The sequence below is a fragment of the Rhyacophila brunnea genome, unplaced genomic scaffold, assembly GCF_057557595.1.
Source record: "Rhyacophila brunnea isolate RB1 unplaced genomic scaffold, BYU_Rbru_1.0 scaffold_15, whole genome shotgun sequence".
Classification (NCBI taxonomy): Eukaryota; Metazoa; Arthropoda; class Insecta; order Trichoptera; family Rhyacophilidae; genus Rhyacophila; species Rhyacophila brunnea.
In genome coordinates this window covers 31,279,835-31,301,669 of record NW_028232806.1, presented here as the reverse complement: position 1 = coordinate 31,301,669, position 21,835 = coordinate 31,279,835, and the positions used below count along the sequence as shown (strand labels likewise).

General features: G+C 34.1%; 1 protein-coding gene across 1 annotated transcript; it reads right to left on the bottom strand.

Annotated features, from left to right (window-relative positions):
* Positions 1-2,092: 2,092 nt before the first annotated feature.
* Positions 2,093-17,892, bottom strand: Mon1 (vacuolar fusion protein MON1 homolog). The gene is made up of 9 exons (XM_085942751.1): positions 17,469-17,892; positions 15,419-15,591; positions 11,973-12,173; positions 9,266-9,436; positions 7,906-7,978; positions 7,397-7,572; positions 6,060-6,180; positions 5,351-5,719; positions 2,093-2,986 (listed from the first exon to the last, which is right to left on the bottom strand). The coding sequence occupies exons 1-9, from the start codon at positions 17,793-17,795 to the stop codon at positions 2,846-2,848; spliced, it is 1,752 nt and encodes a 583-aa protein (XP_085798877.1). The 5' UTR covers positions 17,796-17,892; the 3' UTR covers positions 2,093-2,845.
* Positions 17,893-21,835: the final 3,943 nt, after the last annotated feature.

Below are 21,835 nucleotides of genomic sequence, written 5' to 3'. Positions count from 1 at the left end.
GCTGCATCTATTAGTAATTCAATGTTCGCAGTAATATTTGTCAAACTGTCCGGCATGTTGTGTACAGAAAAATTCCAAAATGGCTCAAACCTGTGGTACAGACCTATAAACTTATCTGAAGAATGGGATGGGGGAGCCACTGTCGAAAACTACCCAATCAAGACTCGTAACTGGACAAAATCCGACATTCAAATGACATTTTCAAAATGGCGTCCTATGGTAGTTCATAGTTCCATTTTTGGCCATTCTATAGATAATCTTGTAGGTCTGTATGTTTAGTTTTGGGAACAAACCTATTGACATTACATTGAAATGTTGCCATTATCACATATATTTTTACCCTACACAAAATTCTCTTGAGCAATGTTTTTTTTAATTAAAAGATTTTCTATAACTACTCCAATAGGCGATAAAATTTTAAAACAAAAAATGAAGAAGTTTAATTTAATGAAAATCTCTCAATAGAACATACCAATAGATAATTTACATAAAATCGAAACAATCAAATTTACCATCAATTTATTTGACCATTAAAATTCAATACTTTTACGTCATACCAGTCTTCTAGTTTAAAATACAGAATATCTGGATATTTATTTACATATTGTATTTATTATAACTTCTACAAATTATTTACAACACAACATAATGTTGAATGACAGCGCATTTGGTGCAATTCCATAATTATTTATTATTATAATCCTAAAACCTAAAAAAAACATGGAAGGATTTTTTTACCTTTCTGGCAAGGTACAATATTGGAAGACAGTAATATCTTCTCAATACAATGTAAAATTAACATAAGGTGCTGAGGGTTGAAAACAGGCGCAAGTGACTCTCCGACTATGCAAAGAGCCTACTGCGTGATAGTAAGGAGAAACTACTCGGTTTAAAGTGCGGTGATTCACATCTTCTCTTTCTCTCACTCCTGCTGGAGGCCATGAGTGATGCAATATGATTCAAATAATACGGCGGGGCCACACGAACTTCTTCACGGTTAAATTGAAAAGAACTGTCATGTAAACTGGTTCAGGAAACAATAATAAGAATGGGGAATGCTTCCTTTTCAAAATCTCAATGAATTCATTCTATGGTGCGATCGACCAAAATCCATCCAGCGATAGACGCATAGCGCATAATAGGGAACCTTATGAAATATTAGTATTAAAACACTTGTTGGCATTTCTGGAACAATTTTAGTGAGGTTAAGTAATTGATAGCCAAAATTAGTATTGGAAAAAAATGAATCCAAAATACATTGAAACATGGTAGCTTGTTTATAATAAATGAGCCATCATCATTGTTGATTTTATGACTATTCAATTAATTCGACAAATATATGATTGGCCTGTAAAAATGTTAGGAATAGAGACTGAAAACTTTAATGTGAGGCCTGGCGGCGGCGCTCGTGTTGATCTTATCTAAGGTTTTCGATTTCGAAGTATTGTGAGTATTGCCAGGATTAGAAGATATTATTTCCCACTTCCTTAAATACGTATTTATTTCCGCAAATTCCAAATAATGGTATACATTTTTTCCTAATTATTTAGGATAAATTTTATATGGCAACATTAACATTTTAAGTGTGTTTTGTAGCTATCATCGCGGCAACTCTTTCAATAACGTTGTTAAGAACCGAATGAGGTTTTTCTTCTTCACAGTAGGAGATAAGATGACTTATAAACTTCCTGCTGTCACTTTTCAAAACTTTTGCCATTATTAACACGTTTAAATGACTGATACCGCGCACTTATAAGAAACGTCAAATGCGTTCAAGGTGAGGGGAATGAATACTGAAACGCGAGAGGAGGGGATCTAGTTCTCCAAGCCGCCGCCCACCACCGTAAAGTTTTCGCACTGTACCTGCACATATCCTGCCAAATCCGTGATCTTAGCTAATATAAGAACAATTATGCTCCAATTCAATTCTGTCGAAGAATCTAGGTATATTCTCCAGAAGAAATTAAACAAATAATGTACTGAATATCTTCAAATATTATATTATAATATAATTTAGCGTGTTTTTATGTACTGTTCTGATTTTGTTTTTGAATACCTTGTAAATAAAACAGGTTTTATTATTTTTTTCTTTATGGGTCGTTCTATTTTGCCATAAATTATGAAATATGACATAATATATGCAAGTCTTTCGACAAAATTTTGGCATATTTTTTGAATACGTATTTCGGTTAATTTTTTCGGAAATGTTGTTACAATAGTTAAATTGTTGCTGGCTTGTTTGTGTAGACCCATTCCTTTAAGTAATCCTGAATAATTATTGATGCCACTAGATTTTGACATAATTTGTCCAGGAAATTCTTTGTGTAAAATTTCCATCATAGCGCAAACTATTAAAACCACATAATTATGCAGTGGGCCATGCAGAAAAAATTGCAGCATCATTCAACATCGATCAGTCACTCTACGGCGATAAAATGATAGATCATTAAAAATTAATTTTGGGCTTTCCGTTTCCCATAATCGGCTATTCGCGATTAGAAGAAATTATGGTCTTATTTTAATAACTATAACACGTTATTACAAAGTAAAATTCTCCATAATAAATTGCCAGCGTTTAGTGTGGATAAATAACAGTAAAATTAATCGCAATGTCTCCAACGAAATTGGCAGCAAAACAAAACATAAAACAGTACATAAAAAAACACGTGTTATTATCTAATTCAATATATCTCTGTGCACTATGTAATATAACTACATATTCGTTTATAGGACTGAAAAGTCTCTGAGTATTTTAATTTGTTCAATTGGTCTCTTCCGTGCTGACACTCCTGCTTATGGAGTGTTTGATGAGGTTGCCAAGAGATGGCACCCCAAATCTCGTATGCTAGAAGGTTGGCGCGTTCATAATAAATATCCGATCCTCTTCTTTCTTTATCCACTTGAGAAGTTTGTCTACGGCTGCAATTGCAGCATATTTTTCTATCAGAGGATCGAACGTGACGTATAATTCGAACCCTGAAGTAACCTGTAAGTAAGAAGAAATGTAGCAAACCAGTTAACTATTTTAATTATATATCTTTAGAAGCTAATTCTGAACAATCTGTATAATTTGTAGGAAAGATGTATACATATACGAGGGTGGGTCAATAATTCCTTAGAAAAAAGCATTAAAACCGTTTTTATTTTTGTATTTTTTTTTTATTTCTCAACATAATCTCCTTGGAGCTCAATACACTTGGTTAGACGTTTCTCAATTTTTTTTAAACCGTCAGAAAAATAAGTTTTCGGAAGGTCCTCAAAATAAGCATTTGTCCGATCGATGACTTCTTCATTTGAAAAAAAACGTTGTCCACTTAGCAATTTTTTAAAGTTTGGGAAAAGGAAAAAGTCACTGGGGGCTAAATCTGGCGAATACGGTGGGTGGTCGACCAATTCGAACTTCAATTCTTCAATTTTAGCCATTGATCGTAAACATGTGTGAACACGGGCATTGTCCTGATGAAAGAGGATTTTTTTCCTGTTTAAATGAGGCCGTTTTTCTTCAATTTCGTTTTTTAGCTGGTCCAATAAAGATGCATAATAATTCCCTGTTATTGTTTTTCCTTTTTCCAAATAGTCAACGAAAATAATTCCACGTGCATCCCAAAATACAGTAGCCATAACCTTACCAGCTGATTTTACGGTTTTCGCCTTCTTTGGACATGGTTCGCCTTTCGCAATCCACTGCTTTGACTGTTCTTTCGTCTCGGGAGTATAGTGGTGTATCCATGTTTCATCTACAGTCACAAAGCGACGAAACTATTGCGTTTATTGTCGACTGTGAGCAAACGCGGCACCCATCTTGCAGAAACTTTTTTCATGCCCAATTTGTCATGTAAAATAGAAATGACGCTACCTTTTGAGATCCCTGTAACCTCAATTATCTCACTCAACTTTAATCTTCGGTCACTTAACACCATATCGTGGATTTTATTGATCATTTCTGGTGTAGTCACCTCTACAGGACGTCCTGAGCGTGGTTCATCCTTTGTTGATGTACGACCACGTTTAAATTCATTTAACCAGTTATAAATAGTTGCAAGTGAAGGAACAGATATACCGTGAACTAAATCCAACTCATTTTTTATTTCCTTTGCTGTTAACCCTTTTATATTAAAATGTTTAATAACAGCTCTAAACTCAATTTTCTCCATTTTTGTAAACAAGCAAATTTTTTTTTTAAATGTACGAAAATAAAAAACAACAACCCGACCAATCTGATTGAAACTTCGCAGCATACTGAATCGGTAGTGCCGCTGCATGAAAACAAACCGCTTACAGTACTAGTCGCGCCACCTGTCGGCTTTTCTAAGGACTTATTGACCCACCCTCGTATCATTATGATGCCTTATGAATGAACCATGAGATAATGATATATTAAAGTTTAACAATTAATCCATCATAAAATAGAATTATGTTGAATAATGTGAAAAAGTGTTAGAAACTAGACAACAAATGTACCAAAATATGGTTTTATGGTAGATTTTCAAACAATGACATTTACAGTAATACTTTTTATAGTATTTTGGGGACGATGAGGTGTGTGGAGATAAAGTTGTAGTTGCTTGGAAGTTTCGAGGAGTTAGTTCATTTATCGATACAAGAACAAATAAATACAATAATAAAGATGACAGAGTATATGTTATAATCACGGGTACGGATCTATTGATGAGATTGATGTTATTGAGAGATTAATAGGACCGCAAGACTGGACTCGAGTGAATGACGGTTGACTGTATTGAGTGACGGACTCAAGTGGAGTAGTGAGTCGAGTGACGGACCCAAGATGAGTGGTGAATCATGGATCGTCCTTGCTATTTATACAAATGCAGTCCATACATTACAAGAGACATTGTCTTAATTAAATAAATCATAATAGACACTGTTGATCTAGGTTATGATTGAGGAAATGCTGACAATCGATTCCGCCACTCTGGTTTTGTTTTGACAACAAAACATAAATATAGAAGTGTGTCACCCTTGTAATGCTGAGTGGTATGATTGATATAGTACATATTAATATATTTTATCATGCCTTGACATGATATGACATGACTTTAAAAAATATCCTTTAATATTTGAATCAAAATAAATAATAACACAGTAAAACTTTGATTATCCGAACTAATTGGAAATGATGATAGTACAGATAATAATAAATCCGGATAATATAATATAATAAAACATCTATTTTACTTTCAGAATAAACCTTTTTAATGGCATGTTTTTAAAAAACCGTTGATTTTCACTAATTACGTATTATAAATGTAAGTACAGTTTTATTGCAAACATACCAAACTCATGATCAATCATTGAAGTTTTCTTTTAAGTAAATTAAATGAAATCATACCCAAGCAAGAATAGTCGTTTCCGAGTTCACCCTATAAATAAGCTGAGCAGGCCTCGCAGTGCAGTGTATCTGTCCACAAACCGTGCGATAGTCATCTAGGAAATTTGTATCAGGCAATTTCCAATTGTCAGGTTTATTGCCATCCTCGGATTTTAATGAATTCTTCTCGGCATCACAGATCTCCTGGGCTCTGCTCGTGTTGTGCTCCATGATATCGGAACTAAACAGTTGCGCCGTGGATCGGCATTTGTATATAAAATGTCGCATTTCCGGCACGCCGATGTGCCGTAACGGTTTGCTAGTTGGCAGAGTTCTGCTTTGTAGCATTGCCTCATTGATCGCTTCAAGACAATTTGTTCTCCGTAGTTTCTGAAACATTAAGTATTAGGTCACATGATTTGCTGCAAGTTATCGTTTGCTTTTATCGATACAAATATGACATGAATATTCTACAATTTCATGCATACAAAATCAAGTGCAGGGATAACACACTGAAAATTGGATAACTCCAAAAGCCAGCTATAAATATAAAGTCTCTAATACTATTACTGTGCGTCAAAACTGTCAAAAGTAATCTATACAATGAACCGTTTACAGCTGCCATCTTTTACAGAAATACACTACATACAGAATACTAATTTGACTAGACTAAGAACAATGTAGAATTGCAAATGACTGCTTCAAGTTATAATCCAAACTCTGGACATACCTCTGTAATGGTGTGCTTGGCTTGTGAAAGAATGTAGAAGGCGTCTCGCTGGACTGTAAGCAGCATCAGACACGCTTGGCAATCTTCCGACAAGTACGACACATGACCATGAAGGAACCCGCTGCAAAACATCAATAAAATAAAAATAATTACGCATTTTTTATTACGTATGTACATCACTTTGCCGATATATAAGCAATTTATGTCAAAAATTTTAAGCTATTTGTTTCCTAATCATTTAGGGCCCAATGCATAGTAGTACTTATTTAAGTCAGCTGATTTTCGGATAAATAAGAACTAATAACTGACAACACAACCGCTGGCAAAACATTAAAACATAACAAATAGCCGCTATCAAATAATTGCGTTTTGTAAACAGATATAGTAAATATAGTTTCAGACAAGTTTCAGGAAGATTGTATTGGTACTGATTATCTACACAAATACCGACCGAAAAGGAATGAATAATTTGCAAGATGTATTTAATCAATGGAGAATTTTTTCAATAATATTAATGAACACCATAATAAATAAAAAATAATGCTAGAGATAGTTCATCTGTAGTGCATTTATAATTAAAGCACTAATTAAAGCAATCAATAAATTATGTTTACATTAATTATTCAATTTACATTGTGCAGTTTTTTTACATTTACCATTGCATGTTGATTAAAACACATGGAAAATTATAATTTAAACACTTCTAATGCAGGAAGCCATGTTATCATGTTAGTCACAGTTTTTCTTATCTTTCATTCCACTTTTATCTATACATAGCATTCTTAACTAGTTAATTTTATATAATGTCAACATTCTATGCATTAGACCCCTAATATATTTGTTATTGGATAAATGATCATGATTCCATATTTTTATGTAAAGCAAAGTTTACATTAAATCACTATATTAGAGATTATATTAAAGAGATTACATGGGCCTTCACAGAGTGGAGGTTGTATTAACAGATTTTTGTTTTTACAAGCAATTTTGATGTTCACCACTTGCTCACGTATTGAGTCCAAACATACATTTTAAAATAAGATGTGAATTTGCCAGACCCACGATTTGAACCTGGGACCCACAACATTATAAGCTGACATGTTACCGCATGTCATCGTGAGCAAAAAAAAAAAGGTATTCTCAAATGAATGAAACAAATGTATTATCACACCCTCAGCAATCCTTATTTTTGTTTTTAATTATTATTAATTTTGTGTGTTTTATAATAATTGATGGTGTCTTATAATTGATAAAATATAATATAGTCTAATGACATGATATAATAATATGTATCAAAAAGATAAATAAAACAATTTATAATACAATTAATTAATTACCTTGGATCAAACTTGGGGAGACAAATAGGTGTCCAGCTTTCAGCTGTTTTGAAAGACTCTGAACTCTTGACAAGATTAAAGACCAGATGGATGTCTGAAGGATGGAGAGTGTACTTCTTCATTCGAACCAATGCAATCAGTTGATTGCCTGCCATTAGAATTGCAAATACCAGGTCCTACAATATAAAATATCATAAATAATTAATTCAAACAATTGAGTCCACATTCCATTTTCAAAATCTATCACATGATTACATCTGTCTGCTGTCTTATACAAAAGATTTTTTTGTAGGAAAGGAGCCAAACCATTTAAACAATGTATAAGTAAATGACAAACAACCATTCTATATAAACAGTAGTCTTTTAAGCTCTGCTGTGAGGGTAAATGGTATGATACTATTTTATTTTTACCATATCATACATACATTTACGGATAAAAATTACTGACTACATAATATTTTAAGAACAAAATAACAACATTAGTAGATAATGAAAAGATGACAACGAACCTTTATTTTACTACACGCCGACACTATTGCACTTGTTATATTGTCCCGCATGTTTGGAGCCAATGGTAAGCATCTAAAAATTAATACATGATAAATTATGTACCGGTAAATATTGTAGTGTTAAGGCAAGGGGGAGTGAGCCCAATTAACGGGTGGAGAGCGGTTTATATTTTCCAAATCAAGACAGACAGCATACAGTTTATAATATTTTGTCTATAAATTATCAATGTGAATTTCCATGAATTAAAATCAAGCGTCTCGTCTTGATAAGGGATGAGATTCGAATGCCGCAATATCGCGTTGAGGCGTTACCAGCTTTGAATTCTCAAAATATGTGGCCAGATAAAATATTTGTTACACTCCTTATAACTAATTTTGGACATTCATAAAGACTTAATTACATTGGCAGACGCGCAGACCTAACCCGATCCAACGATCCACGCCGACCGTCGTGGCCAACGTTTTTACACTATTTGCAATTACACGCAACGATTCAATTGCGTTGGTCCTTGTTTTTGATCGGTATAAATAAACATAGTGTTGCTATTATAAAAAATATAGGTTGACCGAAAACTATTTCTTCGATAGATTGGTGGCAATAGTATTCCCGCGCAAATTTATATCAAAACTGAGCTGTCAAACCTAGTGGCCGGTGTTCGGATATTTTCGTACGTTCTAAGCAATCTTCACTTGGATCGGGACGACGGAAAATAGAATTTATCCCACTTTACTCACGATCGCTCCCTGAAAACCATAGAGAATAGATTTTGACAGTCGTGGCAGACGATCAGACCAGACGCAATCTGCCAATGTAATTTGAGTTTAACACTATTTAAATAAAATCTAATATTAATATTTGTCTGCGTTGCAGCCAACTGCTTACCGTCAGAAGTCAGTCTTGGCCTAATCCCCAAAGGGGGTTAATTTAGTAGATATTAGTATGTAGGTTGATTCTATTAAGCTCACCCATCATCTATCCCGTCTTCTAGGGACACCTGATTCAATCACGAGGCGTAAAAAATTAGAACCATTTTAGGAGCAACAGTACAGTTTAGGAGCAACTAACTAATAAACAACTAAACTTAAGTGTGCTTACTGAATTTATTATAGTTTAATTTCATTATGTTAATAGCAGAGAAAACAGATCAAAATTACAGTCAAGCTGACTAAGAGAAGCAGTCTTTTCGCTCGATAGACCCAGCAGTTATTTGGACTGAGAAGAGTATCTTTTCTCTTTTGGTACACACTTTAGGACATTCCCAAAGAAAATGGTTAGCATCCTGTAAACACAGCTACGCACAGTAAAGTAAGGTGTGAGGAAAGAGGAAGAATAATTATGTAATTTATTATTTTTAGTTACCTTACAGCTCCTAGTAAAAAAGTCGGATCTCGTTCCATAAAATTAAGCAAATGATCTATTAATCTTTCAACACCGGAGAGGAGCTTCCTGAGATCATAATTACGTCTTTGTTCAAAAATCCTGGTCAATTGTGAAAGTGTCAATAGAGAGACAATTTGATTAAAAACATACCTGAAAATACAAAAAATGCATCTAAATATCTTAATTAAATAAGCAACAGGCAAAAACAGTTTCATAGTATTTGTGGACATTGAGAAAACCACCAGCACACTAGGATTTCTCTTAGGTATGCTTACATACTGCAGTCTGCAATTTAGAAGAGAACTTTATTTAGCTACGTATTTTTTTCGACTCATAAGAGATATAAATGAGAACTCTGCCATTCTGGGCAGTGTTGATCTGTGTGTTTGTGATAATTATCTTAGAAATAGAGAGGCATCAGTTGTTTATTCTCCCAAGGTGCAGAACCAACCTGCCACTGAAAATGCCAATTCGGAGGGCAATAACTATGTTCAACCAAATTGCTTCGGGTGTTGATATATTCCACTTGTGTGAGGTGAGTTTAGGTGGACATATATTTTCACTGCTTTTGTATGTTTATATTATATTCTCTTTTTATATCTTCATTTTTATCGCTTTTATTACTTTTTTTTTTTCTTCTTTATAATAATGTTTCATGTCATGTTGTGAAAGTCTTAAACTAATGGCCACAATATGTTAAAAATAAATTGAATTTAATTGAATTAATGTGGAAAAAACAAAAATATGGTTGTGTCAAGAGGACTGGACAGACCTCGTGATGCTTTCAGGACGCACAACTGTGCTTTTGAGAAGGTCAACAATTGTATGTACTTGTGAGACCTACAGTGAGAGTAGTCTAGAAATCTAAATTTAAAAAAAGAATTGTGCTAAGTTAAAAATGTTGCTTCGGTTTAATGAGGCTGCTACGTTCAAGGACATTGAACTGACACTTGAAATGCACCTTGTACAAAACACTAATAAGACAGTTGTCATGTATGGCTCGGAGATCTGGTGCATGACAAAAAACATGGATAGTGTTGTGCTCATTTGAATAGGACATGCTGCATGGTATCTTCAGACCCATCAATGACACACAGTTGGTGTGGAGACAAAGATACAATTACGAGCTGTATACTTTGTACGGGGGCCTGCACATTGTACACTCCTTCAAATTGGGCCGCCATAGATAGCTAGGCCATGTACACATGATGGACAAAGGAACCCGAGAGGTAAATAAAGACCAAGTCAGCCTCATGGCTTAACAGTAAAGAATATATCGAGTGCTTAAAGTCAGACAACGTTATCTACAAAAAAGGTTTTTTTTTTTTTTTGAGATAACGTTATTTTACATTTACGGCTACATGATAGTCAAACAACGCTGTGTCAATCTTTTCTAATTTATTATTAAATCGTCAGTAAAGTTTAACGCTAACTACATAAGTTACCCTTGTTTTCATGTTTTTTAAAAACTATCCCTATAAATTTTAACATCATCATAAGCAAGATAAATGTACAATACACAATAAATTATAAAATTAGGTTTTAAATAAACATTTCCCTTGTTGAGTAACAAGAATCTAAAATAACGATTTTTGGCTCTCCTGTAAAGTTGCACTTTTGTAGATAGTGTTGTTTGACACTAAGCCCTCGATATTGTCTATTCAATTCAAAACTATCCTAAACGCCAAATCATAAAATGTGCAGGAAAGCGAAATTTAGAAATTATGAACCTATACTTAATTCGATTCAAATCTGTAATATCGAAATATTAAAAAATCATTTTTTGTGTTTCAAATTACAATAAATTTTGGGGAATTTTTTCCAATTTCAAATTTATGAAAAATTCAATACATTGGCAAATAATGTCACTTAGGATACTTAAGAAGTGGCATGAAAATAATTGTTTCTTAAATTCAGTATAATCCTATGCATTTAGGTTTGCATGAGAAATAGCGACGCGATAAAAAAAATTCAAGGCATCACAGAGGATTTACTTTGGTCATTATAACGTACCCATATAATATAATGTTAACGTTCAAATTTTGCCACAAATTGATTACCAGCCAGCCCCACCATACTTTTTCGCCATACTAGCCTGCTTCACCATACTTTCATATAACCTGCCGCCCCTAGGAAATTTCATAGAGAATCGATTGATGTAAAAAAACGTATTTTGAAAAATTGGCGTTTAGGATAGTTTAGAATTGAATAGACGATAAATTTTGTATGACTTAGTGAGCTCGCACATAGATACTCAAAGCAATATAAACTTGTTGGTTGTATCTATGTGATTTAGTATTAATACACAAAATTATATATTACTTGTAGAATCATACACACTGAGTCGAAATACCATTGTTTATATTTTTTAACTTTATAATAAAACACTGCTTTATGCAGCCATCAAACATGTTTTTTTTTTTTTCGGCCATGTCCGATCCTACCGACCCTAATAGGATCATATGGGCCTCCACAGGGTGGAAGTTTGTATTAACATCATAAAATTGACATCATTACTAATGGCATTTTATTCGTGTTTGTACTTTTATCATGTATTAAAAAGGTTTGAAGATGCCTGGAGAGAAGAATAGCACATTTTTCGAAATTATTTTTATGTATTCTTTTAAGAATTGCATGAAAAAATACGCGATACAAAATAAACACAATGTTCTAATAAATTACTTACGTTAACTGTAAAACTAATTGTGTTTCATTCTCCTTGGTTTTAGAGACTGCCGCAAGAATTAATGGACCTTTCATTAAAAAAACCACTATACAGGAGGGCGTGTGAATAGACCTCATCGTGTCCTCTCCGGAATTGTGGACTACATTTACTAAAGCCTGAATTATCCCGCACAGCCCAGCCAATTTATCTTCATTGCCGTATCTAAAAAATACAGAAAATTAAACATATCGATAAGTCATTATTAAATCCATCGTGAACCTTTTAATTCAACTGTAAAGTAATGGTCTGTACGCTCAGTTATTAATTGATGGGTCAAATTGACAGAGCACACTGCAAGAGGCCGAGCGATGCGTAAACATTTGCTTTTCACACTACGCTGTGTGCAAAACACGAGCTTTTTACGCCACATAAGCATCGCATGACCACTAGCAGTGTACTTTTTGGCCCAAAGGTTTAAATCCGATGGCTAGGTTAAATTCATAATGTGTTTGATAATTTTTCCATTAATATGTTTACTTACCACAAACTAAATGTCGATAAACCTCTAGCTCTAAAAAAAAATGATAAACTACTTAGGTAACCCATAAGCCAGCCTTATCAATGGCACTCAAATCAAACGTGGCAACAACTACGTCTATGAATTAAGTTTTTTCATTTACTTGGTAGAATTCCACTATAGAATAATTACAAGATAAAAAGAACTTTTTATATACGTTTTTAAATTTTCTGTTGAATCATATAAACTTGACTTGACTAGCTTAACACATTGATCGCCAACTAGTTTTATATAAAATAGTTAAAAAATGATTATTTGTTTCTAAGGTATTATTTGATAGGTTATGAAAGAATATAATGTTTTTTTTTCATTTTGATGATTTTTTTACGTAAATATTGGTTTTTATGATGTGCCGGCCACATGTGTCCGTCGCGGCGCCAACAAGTTAATTTATTCTATTGCGCCGGGCCGGCCATTTCGCCGGTCAGCTGTCCATATGTGTTGACGAGAGCATGGTGCCATTTCGCGGTTGAATTATATTTAGATTTAGATAGTATAATAAACAGAAAAGGCACAAATACGGAATAAAAGTTTTCAAATTGGGTAGTATAACACCTGGATACACATAACTGGAAATATACGTATACATACCTTATAATCATTTTTGTAATTCTATTTTTTTATTATTTACATATTTTTTATAACTTACATTTTTATAATCTACTTAATTTTTATTTTTATATCAATAAAAACACATTTACAATTTAAAAGGAAAACTTTTTTTTACATTATGTACACTCTTTACATTAGTGAGCCTATATTTTGTGACTGGGAAGACATATTTTCAGGCCAAGTGGCAGTAATATACAGAAGGGCCATGCCGGTCACCGCGTATCGAAAAATGCACTGCGCGCGTGCCCGCCGGCGCTGTAGAACAACTCTAAGGCAGGTCTTCTTTGCCGGTCACCGGTGACCTCCATGGCCCCCTTAACGTAATCCAATGCCGGTCACCGGTGACCCCCATGGCGATCGACGTGTTAAACGATCAAAAAAATTTGTACTTGATAGAAATAATACTGAAATGTCATATTGACATGTCATATTGATTTCCATAGTAACCATTGATATACTACTGGATGAATCATATGCTTCTTAAAATGACGCCCGATTTTCAGCGACTCGGCCAGTGTTAAAACTTACTGTTTTAATATCAGCGGACTTAACTCGATATAAGCTCACTTAAAATTTGTCTCGAAAACGACCTTGCAATAATTATGAGTAAGCCCGATCTAGCTTGCATCTTACTCTAACTAATAGTCAGCGCATGACGACTTGCTCTATCCGCTCAGACATGAATTTTTGGTAGCTTGCAAGCTTTGGGTTGCAGACACCCTTAGGGTCACTATTCCAAGAATGCAAATTTAGTTTTACAGCCAGGGCAATACGGGTGAAATTCGGGAATCCATGTTAACGGTCTTAACGCATTATACCTACAAGAAAATATTATAAGACGATATTCGTAATCTTCTTTTGTGGTACATTTTTAAAATGACACTTGTATGGAAACTCCTCATCTAGTAGTATATCAATGATAGTAACGCACGTATATATTAATAATTTAGTTACTAGGACCCCAGACCCCTAGAAACCAATAATGATGTCGAAATAACTTTTCATCCAAAACAGAATTAACTGAAAATGAATTCAATTCTACTTAAAGATGGCTAAAAGTATTTAAAAAATGCATTGGCATTGTGTTCTGATATATTCTAAAAGTTTCAAATGTCTAGCTAGTCGGGAAGTTAGTTAAAAATCGATTGCAAGATTTTTACCGGACAAAGAACCACCGGATAAATAAGAATACGAGCTAAGAAAAACGTTGTAAAATGATGATATAAATATAATTGTAATAAATTCTACATGTTGATTTATCAGTTAAAAGTTAATTTAGTTGTCATAATATTATCAAAACTACTTGTACGTCTATCTTTGACAAAAAATTAACATCAAAAATTGTGTAAAATAATTGTCACGTACATTTGTATAAAGAGACTATTACCAAAACCGAACTGCCTAAATAGTATCTTCAAAAGTGACCTCTCATTGCACCTAAACGGTAAAATGTTCAATGTTGCCGCCAGTGTTAATCTAGTGTCACCTTCGAAAGGGGGGGGGGGCGTAGGATGATGCGCTGGACACCCCTGATGATGTAAGGTCACGGTGATCATCTGCTGGCATCTTCTTTCGGGGACATGTTTATTGATTGACAACGCAGAATTACAGGTGAAAACAGGGCGTTTTATGTTTGTTTTAGGGACTGGGGTAGCCTCCGAAAATTAAAGTAGGTAATAATAATACATAACAAATAACTCACAATCCTATCACTGAAAAATGACACAAAGACAGCCTTTACACCCTATGTACCTGGCTTATAGGTATATAAATAGACAACCAGACCTTTTCCAGGTATATGCTTTGAAAAGGGGCTGTGCATTTGTTGGCATTATTATTACTGCATTAAAATTACAGCTTGCTTGTATGTTTAAAATTGAATAAGGATAAAATTTATAATGACGCTAGGTTTTACTTTGCTTGCTTCTAGAATTAATGTAGGCATAAAAAAATGCAGGATTTTACATACATTAAGGGCTAGAATGATTTCATTTGTTGAAGTTGCAAAAGGATCACTATAAATTTTCATACATTTAAGCTTACGGGCTAGAAATTTGTCTCGCAGTCGATCTGCTCATGTTTGCATGAATCCGCCCAACGATGATTCAGGCCTCATGGCATTAGATCCTCTGAGGATGCCATGGTTTAGGCGGTAACAGTAGGCATATGAAACATAGACTCTTAATACACTTAAAAAGAATTAAGAATAGCGCAATATGGCATAGACAGGTGCATGTTGCAATGTGATTGAGGTTAGTTATATATAATTTATAATCACCTAGAATAGATTGGTTTCCCGGCATTACTGAGTATAAAAACATGTTTATCTTTTCCCAACCACTCCACGTTGTGAAGATAATCTTCTCCGTTCAAACTTGACTCAGGACTGCTGTTTTGCTTCTCTTCCGTTGACTGTAAGCTTACATCACTTAGGGCTCTCGGTAGGTCTGCCTGAAATATTGAGTGATGATGAAAAACAGCATTGTTTTAGTTCTGAAGACACTTGGGCCACATTAAAAATAATAAAAGAATTGTCTTCATTGAACTAAAAATACAAATTGGAGGTGGAATTGGTTAGTTTTTTAAATTTAAGCTTATTGAGATAATCCAAGGCCGTTGTTTAACGTTTAAAATTGTTTGTAGAAAATGGTGACTATTGCATAAATGGTAATAATTTGAATAAATTATGCAAATCAAAAATCTTCATTTATTGCAAACAGGTTACCGCATTGCATCAAAGATAATCAATACCTACCAATCAAGCACTACCGTCGCAATTCACAATTCAATGCCACAGCCTGAATATAGTCGGCCTTGAAATAATCATAATGCTAAACAAGTCATAGAGCTATTTTTTTTTATATAAGACAATTCGTCATACGACTCTGCCAGTCAGTGCAAATGATATACTAAAAATTATCGCATTTTCAATCGATCTATGCTCTGGACTTTGTTTTAACCGGATGGCTGCCAATGACGTCTTAAGACGTCCGACTTTTCCGTGAACGGAACGCCGCTCATACAAAAATGACGTCTCTGGACGTCCCGCTTTAAACGGGAAACGGTGGATAAATCGGGGGAGGTAAATCTATTATTTTAAACATATAAATATGTTGAACACACGAAGACATATATTGGGAATGTCGTCACATACTCGAATTGAAACAGAATTCGTTTTTACCACTTGAAACGTAAATTGATTTCCGGCAGTAAAAAGGTTATTAACAATCTATAGAATGAACAATGATAGAAACTTTGCATAGCAAAACTTAAAGTTTTTGAAATACGGTTAAAAAAAGTTGTGTATAAAAATAAAATTGTTATTAAATACTTAAATCATGAAATAAACAATTAATATACATAATTTCAAAACATCTGATGCATATACACACTAGAAAAATTCATTTTGTAGAAAAAAATGTGATACCCGACGGGATTTGAACCTGTATCTGCTGGATTCACGCCAGTATGGTTTTCCAATTAAGCTACCGGCATCTTAGTTAATTACGACAATATTAACTAGTGGTTGTTGAGATGTTTTCAAATTATGTATATTCAATATATAGAATGTTACATTCTCAAGTCATGTGTCTTATTCGTTGAATAAAAAATATTAATTTATTAAACAAAAATTATAGGACGAGTTGAAAAGTTTTTGTTTGTCACATACTTAAACATAACAGAGAATTCGAGAAATTCTGATGCCCTGGTTTAGCGAGTTGCGAGTATACAACGCAAGACTACATCCATAGGCTAATATCGCACACTGAGATCTTATATTATTTATATTATATAGATTATACTTACTACGTCCCTCGCTTCACGTTATTATGATTTGCTGTGATTGAAGTACCAACATTTTACGGAATATTAAACATCGACAATATACACAACTTTTAAACGCAATGAAATAAGCAATGGGGAATATTCGCACAACCCGCGATTTCAATTAATTCCATTTTTCAAAATTGTGGTGTTTTGACGTACTATACTTTTTTAATAGTATGCGGACGAAAATAGTACTTTTTTAACAGTATGCGAACCAAAATGTACTATAATTATAGTTCGGTTGGCAACACTGCGCTCACTGATAGATGACAGCGAGCGGTGGCGGAGAACCAGTAAAAAGACCCAAGTTAACTTATAGAGAGGCAGAGGCGTACAACTGTGGGGCTATAACACGTAAATAAATAGACAAGTTATACTTAAGTACGTGAGGAATTTAAAACGATTTTTTTTATTATTTCATATATTAAAATAGTCAAATTTTCGCCAAAAGCAGACTAAACTATTTGCTGTATGTATTTAAAAAAACAAAACAATCTTACGTCGTCATTTTTTGTTTCGGTTGTCGCTCCGTCCTCCTTGTTCTCTGGTATTATACTGTCAATACCATTGCAGTCTTTGACTTCACTGATTTCTTCCTGTATTTCACTGATTGTATTACTAATCCGCAGCATTCGATCATCTAAACTGGTACTCATTTCGTTGGCAAACTCCTCGAAAGAATCCGTCGTTACCAGCATACTCTCCTTGCAAGCTCCCGGCTCTATCGCAAGCTCCCCCTCTGGTACACATTCCTCTACTAAGATGGGCTTGCTATCGCTTTGCGTGGAATCCATTATCGTAGATAACGCTGGCGATTCCTTATCCATAACGATAGAGATAATAATTAATGAAAATTACTTATCAGATCTGTCACATTACTGTCGTACGTTAATTTTGACATTTCATTATAGTGTTTCTAGCAATAAAAATATTACTTTTTATAATGTTGCCATCATTGCCAATAAGTCCAATATCAAACCAATCTTGTACTTTAATTAATACAAAAGTGAAGAAGTCATTTTTTTATCATTTTTGAGTTAAGTATGCAGATTTAAATGGGTATTTACGTTCTCTTAATGCTGAAAATTTGGGAGTCCAATATCACATGGTTTTCAAAATACTTAAGATGAATCGGGGTAAGTGTAACTTTGGGGTAAGTGTAGCTACTAAGATATCTCAGTATCTACTACAAATAAATTGGATGATGCCTTCTATGGAAAGGTGATAGCAAAGTCACTGATTTATAAAAATAATCAGAAATGTTGTCGATAACATGTTTTTTGAGGTGACTACATGGATTATTCTCCAGACGACATTTTGAAGTCGACGAGTGAGACGGTAGCTGTTACTAAACTATTTTTTAAAACACGGAAATCTGCACATTATGGTTGTAAAATTTGGTGAGTATATATTGTGTTTTGATACCCTGATTCACGTGTTGTTATCGTTATACTTATTGATAAGCATTTTAAAGCTTTAATCGAGTAGACACACTTCCCCCACGAAAGTAAACGCGTGGGGTAAGTGCGCCTTTGTTTTATATCACACTTCCTCCTTATATTTTCTATGAATTCGCATAGTCATTATTTTAACTAGGTGATGGGACACGATCCATTATTTTTATCGATCGAAAAAATGATCGTATTTGTAAGTAGGTACTCGGAAGAGTGCATGTGTTTTAATTTAATACATAAGTTTTTTTTAAATAAGTGCTTATCTACCATAATATGATAATTAATGTGCATTTTCCCACATGTAAATATAAACGAAAGACAGATAAAGGAGCTAAGGACCAAGGAAAATTACAAAAAACAGTTAAATGTGTAAAAAAAAAATCTATTGACAGGATATGAAGCTGCGAGAAAATACGGGATCCACGATCTACAATTATTGCTCATGTTTTCGAAAGAAGAGAAGACAGTTTTAGCAGAAGTACAATATTACCCAAAGAGATTGAAACAGCTTTGGAAGAAAATTTGCATACCTACGTTGGAAAAGCATGTCTCACAAAAAAGTAGTCCTCGAATTAATTGGACAGTATATTAAAGAAAATAATATTAAGACACCCAGTGGCGCACCCAGGGGGGGCAAGGGGCCCTGGCACCCCCCAAAAACATTGAAAGCCTTTGCCATTGCTTAGACAAATAAAAACACGGCAAAAAAATTTCAAATTCACCAGCACCCTCTTTAGAAAAATTTCTTAGATATTAATTTCTAACACAAAAATTTCGAAACACTAATGACGGGTTTTTTTAGAAACCCAATCTCAAATGGAAATGTCATAAAATTCTTGGTGTCCACCCGAATTCCGTAGTGGTGTACACCCAAGAATAAGTTAAATGCAGTAATACTTTTTTTCGATTTCAAAATAATATTTTGGAACTTCACTCTTAAAAAATCCAAAATCAACGATAAAAATTCGGTGAAAAGAACGACTAGCCCATGGCTGACATGACCACCATGGGCTGACAGGGCTAGAGCCTGGGTGCCCGGGCTTAAGAGGGTCCGGCGTTGCGGCTCGTAAAATTGTGAGATAAACACACACCAAAAAATTTTTATATCATAAAAAAATCGCATGTGGCGCTATACTACTTCATCAAATTTTATGGCAATTCATAGAACTTAAGAATGAATAATTAATAATCTTTTTTCCAAAATTAAGGATGGATAACAAAGTATGGATGATTTTGTAAAACGTCTTCAGAATGATGATGATTGGTGTTGTAACACGGCATATTTAGCAGATGCTTTTAATTAAGTACTTTAAATAACATTAACACAAGCATTCAAGGAAAGACGATTTGTATTTTGAAATCTACTCACAAATTGACAAGATTTCGAAAAAAATAACTCTTTGGAAAAATCGAATAATAGGGGAAAATAAAGTAGATATGTTTTCTTCACTGAACGAAAACATTGCCGTGGGAATTATTACTGCTATAACAGAACATTTCAGTTTATTGAAAGAAAAGATTGCATATTATTTTCCTTGCTTAAATATAGAAAATTATGACTGAATACGAAATCCATTTGCTACGATTGATACATCGAGTTTTTAATTTTCGTACCAAGAGAAGATGAAGAATTGGTCACATTGTCAACGAATCGTACTTTGAAAATATTTTTTCTGAAATAACTATGGAGGAACTTTGGATTTTTGGCCAAGATGAATATCCAGGTCTCTACATGAGGGCACTGAAAATCTTGCTATAGTTTTCAACATCATATTTGTGCTCGGTTTCTCAACAATAACTAATATAAAAACTAAAAAACGAGAAAGTCTTATAATTTTAGATGAAGAATTGAAGGCCTAATCATTCTGAAATCTGCAAAATCCGACAAGCTCAGGTATCACATTAATTTTATTGACTTTCACATCAAATAAATTCCATTTTGTTAAGGGTAATTTTAGTTACAGTTTTTCCATATATATTATGTAAATATCTTTTCTTTAATATTTTTTTTACTGTTATGTAATCTGTTTAATTTGTAATAAAAGTTATGTCCGCATATTTTCTTTGTTTTCTGACCGTTTGATTTTGGTGCACCGCTTTTTTTTCTTATGATCAAAAGTGCACAGTGACTTCAAATAGGTTAAGAACCACTGCTCTAGACCAAGCGGATAGAACGGCCGATATTATTTGAGTAATGGTTTAGCATGCTAGGCGCACATGTCCAGCATGGTTGCTGTTAGTCACTTATAATCCGCCAGTCGCTGATGACACGTTCAGCGGTTATCGCCACTATGCCTCAAATTTAATAAAAATGTTTTTGAATCCTTGCCAACGAAACTTGTGACATTTTGACAACGCAACAATTTTCTTTGCTTATTAGATACGAGGATGGGTCAATAAGTCCTAGTTGCTTGTGGAAAATGGAGAAAATTGAGTTTAGAGCTGTTATTAAACATTTTAATATAAAAGGGTTAACAGCAAAGGAAATAAAAAATGAGTTGGATTTAGTTCACGGCATATCTGTTCCTTCACTTGCAACTATTTATAACTGGTTAAATGAATTTAAACGTGGTCGTACATCAACAAAGGATGAACCACGCTCAGGACGTCCTGTAGAGGTGACTACACCAGAAATGATCAATAAAATCCACGATATGGTGTTAAGTGACCGAAGATTAAAGTTGAGTGAGATAATTGAGGTTACAGGGATCTCAAAAGGTAGCGTCATTTCTATTTTACATGACAAATTGGGCATGAAAAAAGTTTCTGCAAGATGGGTGCCGCGTTTGCTCACAGTCGACAATAAACGCAATAGGGTGGTGGCCTCTAAAGCCCTGTTGTCGCTCATGCAACGCAATCCGGATGAATTTTTTCGTCGCTTTGTGACTATAGATGAAACATGGATACACCACTATACTCCCGAGACGAAAGAACAGTCAAAGCAGTGGATTGCGAAAGGCGAACCATGTCCAAAGAAGGCGAAAACCGTAAAATCAGCTGGTAAGGTTATGGCTACTGTATTTTGGGATGCACGTGGAATTATTTTCGTTGACTATTTGGAAAAAGGAAAAACAATAACAGGGAATTATTATGCATCTTTATTGGACCAGCTAAAAAACGAAATTGAAGAAAAACGGCCTCATTTAAACAGGAAAAAAATCCTCTTTCATCAGGACAATGCCCGTGTTCACACATGTTTACGATCAATGGCTAAAATTGAAGAATTGAAGTTCGAATTGGTCGACCACCCACCGTATTCGCCAGATTTAGCCCCCAGTGACTTTTTCCTTTTCCCAAACTGAAAAAAATGGCTAAGTGGACAACGTTTTTTTTCAAATGAAGAAGTCATCGATCGGACAAATGCTTATTTTGAGGACCTTCCGAAAACTTATTTTTCTGACGGTTTAAAAAAA